At 43.6% G+C, this 12,235-nt stretch overlaps 1 protein-coding gene across 1 annotated transcript in view; it reads left to right on the top strand.

Moving 5' to 3' along the window:
• Positions 1–1,685: 1,685 nt before the first annotated feature.
• The window catches only part of LOC126166073 (piggyBac transposable element-derived protein 4-like), a 46,476-nt gene continuing 35,926 nt past the window's right edge, over positions 1,686–12,235 (top strand). Inside the window, exon 1 of the mRNA XM_049920377.1 lies at positions 1,686–2,991. Coding sequence (XP_049776334.1) covers positions 1,686–2,991 — 1,306 coding nt within the window. The remainder of the gene's footprint in view (positions 2,992–12,235) is intronic.

Genomic DNA, 12,235 nt, shown 5'->3' with positions numbered 1-12,235 from the left:
ATAGAAGATACGTCAAATAAAAAAAGCACAATTTACAAGTCCATTTGATAACAGCCTAATGTCAAGATTGAAAAATGCCGTGGACTTAATGAAGTTCTTATTAGCAGCTTGAGCGGCTTGTCATCAGTTAAACATATAGCTACTGGTTGAACAAACTTCGAACATGGAGAAAGTAATAATGAAAATATACTGTCGAATGGGCAATACAGTTCACGAATAATTTAACTGGGACATGCACAGTTACAGATTGTGGCAGAGTAATTGGAGACGATGGATAGTGCAGGGAATGGCAATTGAATCTCAATGTAGACAAGTGTAATGTGCTGCGAATACACAGAAAGATAGATCCTTTATCATTTAGCTACAAAATAGCAGGTCAGCAACTGGAAGCAGTTAATACCATAAATTATCTGGGAGTACGCATTAGGAGTGATTTAAAATGGAATGATCATATAATGTTGATCGTCGGTAAAGCAGATGCCAGACTGAGATTCATTGGAAGAATCCTAAGGAAATGCAATCCGAAAACAAAGGAAGTAGGGTACAGTACGCTTGTTCGCCCACTGCTTGAATACTGCTCAGCAGTGTGGGATCCGTACCAGGTAGGGTTGATACAAGACATAGAGAAGATCCAACGGAGAGCAGCGCGCTTCGTTACAGGATCATTTAGTAATCGAGAAAGCGTTACGGAGATGATAGATAAACTCCAGTGGAAGACTCTGCAGGAGAGACGCTCAGTAGCTCGGTACGGGCTTTTGTCAAAGTTTCGAGAACATACCTTCACCGAAGAGTCAAGCAGTATATTGCTCCCTCCTACGTATATCTCGAGAAGAGACCATGAGGATAAAATCAGAGATATTAGAGCCCACACAGAGGCATACTGACAATCCTTCTTTCCACGAACAATACGAGACTGGAATAGAAGGGAGAACCGATAGAGGTACTGAAGGTACCCTCCCCCACACACCATCAGGTGGCTTGCGGAGTATGGATGTAGATGTAGCTGTATCTCTGGTTAGCACCATATTACGCATACTTTTATTAGCACTTACAGACATAGAGGCTATAATGACTGCCCATTCGTCTCTCTTCGCTTCCATTCTGTCCTTACTGCTGCGTCACTTGCCCGCCACTCCACTAGCTCTTTGGAGCACGGTGGTATACATAGTATACCACCTTTTGAAAATTTTCTTGGCTCTTTGCACAGTGGTTTAACTGCACGACCACCACTCTAATATGCTCACCTAGTTCTCTACTTATCAGACAGATGGCACTCACTGCCTATAAGGAATCAGTTCCCGCCAAGAATTGCATAGATTACAACTGTGAAAGCTGCGTGCTGAGTTGTGCATGGTTTTTGCGTGTGAATAGTGGTTTATAACGAATTTCTTGTTGCGCCTGTGTTTTTTCCATATCTTGGACGTCACAGCTACGGTATGAACCCATGTATACATTCATATGCACAATCTTCCGTTATTTATATACAATTTATTTTGGTGGTATATTATTTGTACCACCGTGCATGTAGCAGTATTCTATTGCATTTCGTTTCCTAGTATAAAATTCGAAATCCTCCGCTACAAAGTTTAGTTTTTAATTGTGTTGTGACTTATTTTAGCTCTTTCTCCATTTTGTTTTGCTTACGTATTCTTTACTTGGATTCAGGCTGTTGTTTGAAAATGAAAATGTCAAGAAGAGGCTTACGAGATGAAGAAATCGAACGATTATTGTGTGAAATTCCATCAGACGAGGATTCCACTGTTGACACCACAGATGACGAATCTGATTATGAAGCAAGCATTGTTGCGGAGGCTATTGTGTCGTCTGAAGGCGAAGTTTCAGAGAGCGAGGAAGAAAGTGAGTCCACTCCGCCAAAACGCGCTGCTGACACAGCGCCAACTTGGGGACAACAATTCAATGCTACCTCAGGAATGCAGTTCGACAGTGAATCAGGACCAAGTGCTTTTATTAGGGACATTGATGATCCAGAACCTATCGATATATTCGAAAAAATATTTCCAAAAGAGCTAGTTGAGCTAATCGTTTTCCAAACAAATTTATATGCGACGCAATCTGGCAAGTCTTTCACTCCAACAACTGACAATGAAATACGAACTTTCCTGGGAATCAACATTTTGATGGGTATAAAGCGTATGCCAGCATACAGAGACTACTGGTCTAGTGCCCCAGAACTTCATGATCGTTATATTGCATCTCTGATGGCAGTAAATCGGTTTGGATGGTTACTGAGGAACATTCATCTGAATGATAACACATTGCATCCAGAAAAAGGACACCCAGGTTATGACAAACTGTACAAGCTGCGACCAGTGATCAAGATACTATCTGAATCTTTTTCCAAGTGTTACCAACCCAGCAAACACCTAGCAATTGATGAGTCAATGATCAAATTCAAAGGCCGCAACAGTATGAAACAATACATGAGAGATAAACCCATAAAGCGTGGTTACAAAGTGTGGATGCTGTGTGACAAGACCTCTTACAACTTGAAATTTGATATTTACACCGGAAAAGTAGGTGACACAGTGCAAACAGGCCTTGGGGAGCATGTAGTGCTGAGTTTGTCCTCTGAACTCGTAAATAAAGGCCATTATCTTTATTTCGACAACTATTTCAATAGCTATAACTTGTTGGCTGGTTTACAGCAGAGAAACATATATGCCTGTGGGACAGTTCAACCAACAAGGAAACATTTACCCAAATTAAAAACAGACAAAGAATTAAGCAGAGGTGAATTTGACTGGAGGGTCAGCAACTGTGGCATCCTCTACTTGAAGTGGAAAGATAAGAGAGCTGTTCATCTCCTTTCAAATTTTCACAGTCCTGAAGTTACTACAGTGACTCGCCGTGAAAGAGATGGTTCACGCATAGAGCTACCTTGTCCTCAAGCAGTGATGGATTACAATGCACACATGAACAATGTCGACAAGTTCGACCAACTGAAAAAATCATATGAAATAAGCCGGAGAAGTAAAAAGTGGTGGCACCGAATATTCTTTCACCTGCTTGATGTCAGTATCGTCAACAGCTATATAATTTGGAAGGAACTAGGCGATAGAGAAAAAATGACTGCCAAAGTCTTCAGGATGAGTATCCTGCAAAGCTTAGTAACCCAGAAAACACCATTGAGGCCATCTAGACTTCATGAGAGTCAAGTCCACGTAAAGAAAAACAAGCCATATGTTTCCTCACGCCAGCGTCTCGACAATTCATCCCACCAGCCAGAGCGTACTACCGCCAGACGTTGTGCGAAATGCAGTACAAAAAAGAAGCAAGTGCGCACTTTCTGGATGTGCGCTGAATGCAAAGTGCCTTTGTGCCTTAGCAAAACAAAAAGGTGCTTTCAAGATTTTCACAAAAAGGAATAAGAAACATATTTTATTTGTAAGGTTTGTAATTTGATTTTGTATTGTAAATGACCAATTGCCAGAAATAAAATTATTTTACATTAATTATACTAATTATTACTGCTTAGAGTAGAATTTAAAGGTGAGTTACAAGCACAAACCAAGATATCTCAAAAACTTTAGGTACGGCCCTAAGTGGCATGGTGGTATATTATATATACCACCATCTAAAACCAAAATCAATACAATAAAAAATTTTAATTCATGTTTTCCTTTATTAGCAACCCCACCAGACATAGAAAATGCATGTTTTATTAAAAAATTAATTAAACATAAAATCTGTGCATCAAAGAGCTAGGAGGCATTAAGCCTCGCAATGTGCGGTGGTCATAATGTTTTGGCTCATTAGTCTATACTTTACACCCGCTGATAGTGAATCCACAGCGTCTATCTGGACGCGGTATTCGGTACACGGCATCGAGGAAACGGACAGCCTGTTCCCGCTGCCTGTTGCTTCACAACATCCATGCGGTCCCAGTCCTCCCCCCATAACCGCGAGAGAAGTGGCAGACAAACCAAAAGCACGCACTCGGTGCGCACAGCCCAGGACTGCTATCCGTTCTCAGTGGGCGCGGCCACAACTACAAAACACAGGATCAAATCATGAGCGCCACAGCTTACTCACTGCTGACTACTCTGATAACGTGAAATTTAACTTTTTTCCCGGCGAATTAAAAGTTCGAACACATTTTGGGATTGCAGCCGGTCATCGTAAACTGTACTCCACGATATTTCAACTGGACACCTGCCAATCATCTTCAGGTGAGCCATCGAAGACCCACGAAGACGTTCTCCGGTCCGCGTTATATGGCGCGCTGAGAGTATTTAGCGCATGCGTCAGGGTCACCGTGACTGAAGGATCACACTGCCAGGCAGCAGCGCCCTCGCTGATGGGACTGCCGCTTTCCGCAGTCGTCGGAGTATTCTGGAGCAAATCTCGGGGATGGTATGAACTATGGTTACGCAAGATACAGATGGATGTCCGGCCTGAGCACTTCCAGTACGGCAATGCCAACGTCAGGAAACAATTGCGAGTTTGTTTGTTTAGCGCTCTTTGCTTTGTGACGCGCGTTTGTCGTTGTTTTCTTTCTTAACCTTGAAACATGAGAATAGACAAATCGGGTAGTTAGAACGCAACTGGCCGGCCGAAGTGGCCGAGCGGTTCTAGGCGATACAGTCTGGAACCGCGCGACCACTACGGCCGCAGGTTCGAATCGTGCCTCGGGCATGGATGTGTGTGATGTCCTTAGGTTAGTTAGGTTTAAGTAGTTCTAAGTTCTAGGGGACTGATGATCTGAGACGTTAAGTCCCATAGTGCTCAGAGCCATTTTAGAACGCAACTCTCAGGCTATAGAAGTGATGGGTGGTCCTTATGACCGTACGTCAATTCTGCTTTCGCAGAAGCTTAAATCACCGGAGTTGTATGCTGTCAGCCCTGCGGAATTGTCAGACGACTACTGAAACTCTCAGCGTTTTCATTTGAAGACTCCGTTAACCTTTGTCACTGTCGTTCGTACGTTGGTGGCAAATTTCGCTTGGGGCCTAAAGATTATGTTTTTCCGCGCCGAAATAGGTAGAATGTTTTGAATAAACATCGTTCGAATTGGTACGCAGAGGTTAGTTTCAGTTTCCGTTACTTAAGTGCTTGCATTAATGTCTAGTGAGCTCAGCGGACAAAAAATTACTTACCTAGATTCCCGTACAGGTGAAGCGTTAAGTCTACATCTACATCTACATTTATACTCCGCACGCCACCCAATGGTGTGTGGCGGAGGGCACTTTACGTACCACTGTCATTACCTCCCTTTCCTTTTCCAGTCGCGTATGGTTCGCAGGAAGGACTGCCGGAAAGCCTCCGTGAGCTATCGAATCTCTCTGATTTTACATACGTGAACTCCTCGGGAGGTATAAGTAGGGGGAAGCAACATATTCGATACCTCATCCAGAAACGCACGCTCTCGAAATCTGGACAGCAAGCTACACCGCGATGCAGAGCGCCTCTGTTGCAGAGTCTGCCACTTGAGTTTGCTAACCATCTCCGTAACGCTATCACGCTTACCAAATAAGCCTGTGACGAAACGCGCTGCTCTTCTTTGGATCTTCTCTATCTCCTCTGTCAACCCGACCTAGTGCGTATCCCACATCTTTACAGATGTCACAGCTGTCGAGTCAGGTGATCAATCGCGCGTTCACTGCCTCTACGCGAGCATAAGGTCGTAGGGATCAGTGAGACATTTATGTTTTTAGCGGACGTGGCACACAAACATGGGGAAACGTAAGGGAACAACAGTGGTAAAAAAAGGGAACCGTGTTTGACCGTGCCCAAGACCATACAGTGTGTAAAGTTGCAGGATTCGTTGGTATTTGGAGGTGGACATTTCAGCGTGCTAAAAAGCGGTAGTGTAACACACAGGCCACATAACAAGACGTCAGAATTGTGATCGGAAAAATATCATGACCGATAGGTACCGAAGATACGTCTAACGGCTTGCGAATCGAAATCGCTTTCAAATCCAACAGGAATTGCTGCAGGCAGTGAATCAAGGTTCATCCGCAGCTGTTAGCAAGAGCTTATTGCGGGGTGAATTGCGTACAATGAACATTTGATGTCGGTCACTTCGGAAGAGGCCATTTCTCACACTGGCACATAAAGACGACAGCAGAATCGGGCTCGAAGAGTATGTGCCTGGTTTTCTTAACACTCACCCTCCGAAGTACATCTCGATTAGCCTGTAAAATCATCTGAACTGAACCTCAATGAAAATCTGTGGACATTTTGGAACAGTGGGTAAAACAGCGACATCAGAATCCCCGCAATTTGGTGGAAATGCGGACTCATACCCTCAGCGAGTGGCTTAACCTGGAAGGAACATACCTACACGACCCTGTGGACTCATTTTGCAGCCGAATCTAGGAAGCTGTCAACTCCACGGGCTGAATTACACGGTATCAAACAATGCTTGTAGTGATTTGTATAGGAGTGATTCATTTTTTGTCCAGTGAGCTTATGGCTGAAAGGAAAGAACATGTGATACGCACAGAATGACAAAAACGGCGAAGTATACAGAAGGGGAAGAGAAAACGAAATGAAATTTCAAGGTTTGTGAAAGTTTTTGGTGTTATTTCAGTAATAACGAAGTCGAGTAAATTTACAAAGAACTTGGCAGTATGAGGCCAGTTTTCAGTATGACTATGCACCAGCTGGCGTGGATGTATGGACTGATTTGATTAGGAAGGGTTTCATAAAGCCGTTTTATCTTTTCCTTTACAGGTACCCTTATTTTCAGATGAGAACGCATTTTATTATATTTCTAGTTTTGCTATTTTGCGTAGTTGAAGTGAATGTATCACTGCTGCAGTTCCTACGGAGTAACGAGCGAGCGGTAGGTTGGCCATCTGGTGCTTTCAGAGCCATTGGGATGAGGAGCCGATGCAGAAATCGCCCATGACGTCAGCAGAGAGGTACCTAGGGAAAGTACATTTTTTCTGGCAGGAATCAAGTAATTTTTATTAATAAATATTTGCTAACAATTTATGCTACTCAGACATTAGGAGGAGTGTGTGTGTCGTAAAGATTATCTTTCAGTAATTTTACAATGCCAGAAAACGTTCGCTACGGTCGCAGGTCATCAGGACAGGCGCATATAATTTAGTGTCTGGATCATCAACGTAGTGGTAACACCTTATAGCCAGAGGTGTATCGCCAGTTTATCTGAACCTCAAGACCATTGATGTGTTTGATGAAAATGATGATAGCGAGGACCACGAAATGCTGGTAAAGGTCATAACCGTGTGCGGTGAAGTTCGCCTCTGTTCTTTATGTTGTGATTTTAGTTTCAGATTAATTACAAACAGTGCAACTGCCAACAGATGCTACTGTCACTAGCCTTTTGCCGGCCGCAGAGGCCGAAGTGTTTTAGGCGCTTCAGTCCGGAACTGCGCGACTGCTACGGTCGCAGGTTCTAATCCAGCCTCGAGCATGGATGTTTGTGATGTCCTTAGGTTAGTTATGTTTAAATGGTTCTAAGTCTAGGGGACTGATGACCTCAGATGTTAAGATCCATAGTGCTCAGAGCCATTTGCACCATTTTTTAACCAGAAAATGTTGATTTTAATAAATAAATGAATAATTTCGCCATAACAGAAGATGAACGATCTTTTACGGCCGGCCGCAGTGGTCGAGCGGTTCTAGGCGTTTCAGTAGGATGCCTATCGATCTAGTCATGCGATTGACCATACTGTCGTTCCGTTAACTGTTAGCTTATAATCAGTGTGAACAACTTTGTTTTGCCATATTTCTTAAATAAATGGACCGTAATGGCATTATGTGGAAAAATTATTTGCACAAAAAAGTTCTTCCCGCTTCATTATGTAAAACATACACATAATATTGCACTCTCAGAATCTGACGATGCTGCTACGGCTCTGCAAGGGGACATAAGACTACGAAAACATCTCAGCATAACAGGTAGGTAGAATTACTATGCCGTGACTCACCAACGTGGTTCAAGGACGGACTGGCGTAACTATAGCAAAGTTCCGGTGGGAAAGCATGGCCCCTTATACCACCATCTACCGACTCACCGGCTAAGATAGTTCAAATGGCTCTGAGCACTATTGGACTTAACATCTGAGGTCATCAGTTCCCTAGAACTTAGAACTACTTAAACCTAACTAACCTAAGGACATCACACACATCCATGCCCGAGGCAGGATTCGAACCTGCGACCGTAGCGGTCGCGCGGTTCCAGACTGAAGCGCCGAGAACCGCTCGGTCACACCGGCCGGCACCGGCTGAGACATTTCTGGAGTTGGGGGAGGGGGGGCGGGGTTCTTGAAAGCCACAGTTGTTGTAGCTGATCACTTATATCCTTGGGTGCTAGCATTAGCACAGGGTTGACATCCGATCTGATACCACACAAGTTCTATTGGGGACGGATGCGACTAACCAAAGGAATACCTGAAGATCACTCAGACACATCAAACAGACACGTGCTATGTGTGGACGTGCAGTGTCCTGTTGAAAACTGGGCGCCACGATACAGTCGTCACATGAGAGGATGCAGGATATTCATGACGCACTGTTGTGCCATCAAAGTCCTCTCATTCAGTAGTAGCTGACCTGCACTCATACATGATAGTTCTATACACCATCATAGCAGGTGTAATACGTCTGTACCCCTACAGAACATTGGAAGAACTGGACCTATCCCCATGTAACCTTCATACTCACCGACTACGGTCTGTGGCCGAGCGGTTCTAGGCGCTGCAGTCTGGAACCACGAGACCGCTACGGTCGCAGGTTCGAATCCTGAATCGGGCATGGATGTGTGTGTTGTCCTTAGGTTAGTTAGGTTTAAGTAATTCTAAGTTCTAGGGGACTGATGACCTCAGCAGTTGTCCCATGGTGCTCAGAGCCATTTGAACAATTTTTGTCTACGGTCATCGGTGTAGTATAGATCCGCATTGCATCACTGAACACACCCATCAGCACTCTATGCTTCCATGTCACTAGGTCACAAAAATGCAGTCGTTTGTTTGTGCTGTTAACGGAAGCCTATGCATGGGACAGTAATCCCTTTGTCCAGCTGCTTCTAGTCTGCGATTAATGTTGGAAGATGACACAGAAAGTTGTGGGGAGCCAATATTGCTTGTTATCGGAAGGCAGATGTTAAGGAGAAAAGATGTGCCTGATGCATACTACGGATATGCTCCCTTGTGTTGGTCGACCAGAACATTCACGACCAGTATGCCTGCCCGCGCGTTCCCATATCGTTCAGCATCGGACCACTGTCACACTCAATGCTTCACAAATCTGTATATGGCACGATTCGACGGCTGGCCAAATGTAGAGTACACGACATATATGGGCCCTACATAGTGATCATTTAACATCCGATACTGATCACGCCGCTCATATACCCTACTAGATCCAGTAGCAGCATTAAACACGAACAATACTAATCGTTTATAAACCCACCGATGGTGTGTAGATGTTTGAAGTTACACTGACCTACGACCATGTTTTCGTAGTCATTTCGGATTCAGTACTAATTTCAGGGGGGTGGGGGTAAGGAGGTGAGGAGGATATCACTGCTTCTTACTTTTCTCTATCGTCACAGATAAAATTTGCTGTCACTCCCACTTTTAACGTACCACAGTACCAATAACAATAATACAAGTAAAATGTATTGTTATAATAAATAATAACTGGCTTACATAAATGCTTAGTAAGCTTATCGAGAAAAAAATTAGTCTCCGCAGTGCACACGCACAGACGAATCATAAAGCCTCTACAGATGGCGCATCTAATCAGGCAGGTGCTCAACCGCAAGCGGCCCTGCCTCTGCGCGAGTATAGCGCAGTAGCGATCAATGAATGAGACATTTATGTTTCAAGCTTTTGTATGTCCATCCTTTTAGCAGGAGTTGGCCGTTGATGGTTGGAGTGCTGACACATTATCTGCGTAGCCAGTAATGCTGGCAACTGATATGTTATCCATGGGGATAATGTCAACCAGCCGGCCGGAGTGGCCGTGTGGTTCTAGGCGCTACAGTCTGGAGCCGAGCGACCGCTACGGTCGCAGGTTCGAATCCTGCCTCGGGCATGGATGTGTATGATGTCCTTAGGTTAGTTAGGTTTAATTAGTTCTAAGTTCTAGGCGACTGATGACCTCAGAAGTTAAGTCGCATAGTGCTCAGAGCCACTTGATAATGTCAACCTGTATCGCATCGAAAACAGCCTGAAGATGACGCACTGAAGTGTTGCAACTGGTAGCGACAAAATAAAATCATAAGGACGGCTGTAGGTGTATTCTTTTATCTGTCACGATTTGTCTTTCAAGCTAACAGTGTGCGTAAACTTGGGGGTAAATATAAGGATGTGACAGAAGGGTATAAAGGGGCAATCGTGTTTGGCTGCGCTGAAGGCCACACGGTGTGTAAAATAGCTGGTTTTGTTGGTGTATCGCGGCGCACTGTTCAACGTGTCTTCATGAAGAGGTGTAACATACGAGAAAAAGTAATCAGGACTGTGGTCGGAAAACGATCCTGAATGATTGTGAGAGTGACAGGAGACGCGTTTCGTGGCTTGTGAATAAAAATCCCTTCCAAAGCCAACAGGAACTGAAGCAGGCAGTTAGCAACCTGTCAGCGAAAGAACAGTGCTACGCGAACTGCATGCAATGAACAATTGGAGTCGGTCACCTCGGAAGAGGCCATTGCTCACGTAGCCACATAAGGACGACAACAGCAAAGTTCGTCGGGATGGAAAAGTAAGTGACTTGTTTTTTGAAGACTTCCCCACCCTGCTAAATCTCGACTGGCTTACGAAACCTGACTTCAACAGCATTAAAGCATTTGCGGGAAATGTTGGAACAGCGGGTAAAACGCAGACATCAGCGTCCTCGCAATTTGGTAGAATTGTTCGATCAAATCCTGAGCGAGTGGCTTAAGATAGATGCTTTGTGGACTCACTTCATAGCCAAATCCAGGCGGTTATCAAGTCCAGGGGTGGAAATGCGTGGTATTAAATGACATAATAATTTCTCTAGGGATGACTAATTATTTGTCCGGTGAGCTTACATCACTTTAGGAGCACTTAGAAGAAGAATAATTTATACGATATAAATTCGAGCTGTAAATACACTATTATCGGTGTTCCACCTACCACTGCGATTGTGAAAAGGATTTGCAACCTATGGCTATGCTAGCAAGAAACTAACAGAAACGTTGTTATTTTCAGTGGCTTCCACCACAATCCAGAAAATCCTCTTTCTGTTACCCAACACTCTGTGTTTTGTCAGTTCTACTTGCGGACTTAAGAACAGTGTCCGGTTTATCGCTGGCAGCAGGTGTGTCCGCCCTCTGAATGGATGCCTCTATATGTGTGCATCCTCTCTGTTGCCACGTCCCCAAGGTCATTCATGTCAACTAGTCCTCAAACGAGCATTTAAAAAACATAGCTCGGAATTTTCTAGAACTCCTTGCCGTTTCTAGAATTATTTCTACTACTTTGTTTTCTGAAGCTTATCTAAAAATCTTGAAACTTAAATTCCACCATTCTGCGTGGTGTCTGTTTGTTCTAAGTCGTGTCTCCCTACTACTTTCGCGCAACGACGCTCTGAGCGTGTTTTTTAGGGAATTGGCTAGTTTGAACCTGGGACCTGTTGCTGGTAAGGAGACGCCAGGCCACACATGACATCTATAGTTCAGAAGAGTTCAGTGAGACTAGCGATGATATAATCAAATACTTAATGATTTCAGCGTCAGCTCCACTGCATTCCCTGTAAAAGAATCTTAATACTCACTAAATTTAGTGGAAGGGGTTCAAGGCTCTATTTTTAGGTAGCTGGTAAAATAACGTCGAAAAAGCAGTTAAGTTTACCATTGGAAATTTTATTCTACTCACAAAACATTGTTTATAAATTGCACTATTGATAAAAGGAAATATTTTAATACAGGATGATAAAAACCAACTGTGTTCAACAAAAATGTGAACGAATATTCCCTGAATGGGTTTCCAAGTTCTACAATGGATTGGAGGATGACCTATGCCATATCACGTCTATAATCTAGGTTTAAGTTAAGTTTCATAAAAAGAGAAAACTATCAAAATGGTCTACAGTGACCCTCAATTATCTTTAATTAATTATCTAACTTGTCGTAAATAACAGTGTCTGATGTGGCTTCTCAATAATTATATAACAGAAAAATCATCGCGTTTCAGATTTTTACTTCAAGTAGCAAATGTGAACACCAAAGATTTAATTGACGATCGACACTAGTAGTACGTAAAAATGGGATGTA

Source organism: Schistocerca cancellata, chromosome 1 (genome assembly GCF_023864275.1).
Source record: "Schistocerca cancellata isolate TAMUIC-IGC-003103 chromosome 1, iqSchCanc2.1, whole genome shotgun sequence".
NCBI lineage: Eukaryota > Metazoa > Arthropoda > Insecta > Orthoptera > Acrididae > Schistocerca > Schistocerca cancellata.
The sequence above is the reverse complement of the archived record's forward strand: the minus strand, read 5'-3'. Positions and strand labels throughout refer to the sequence as shown.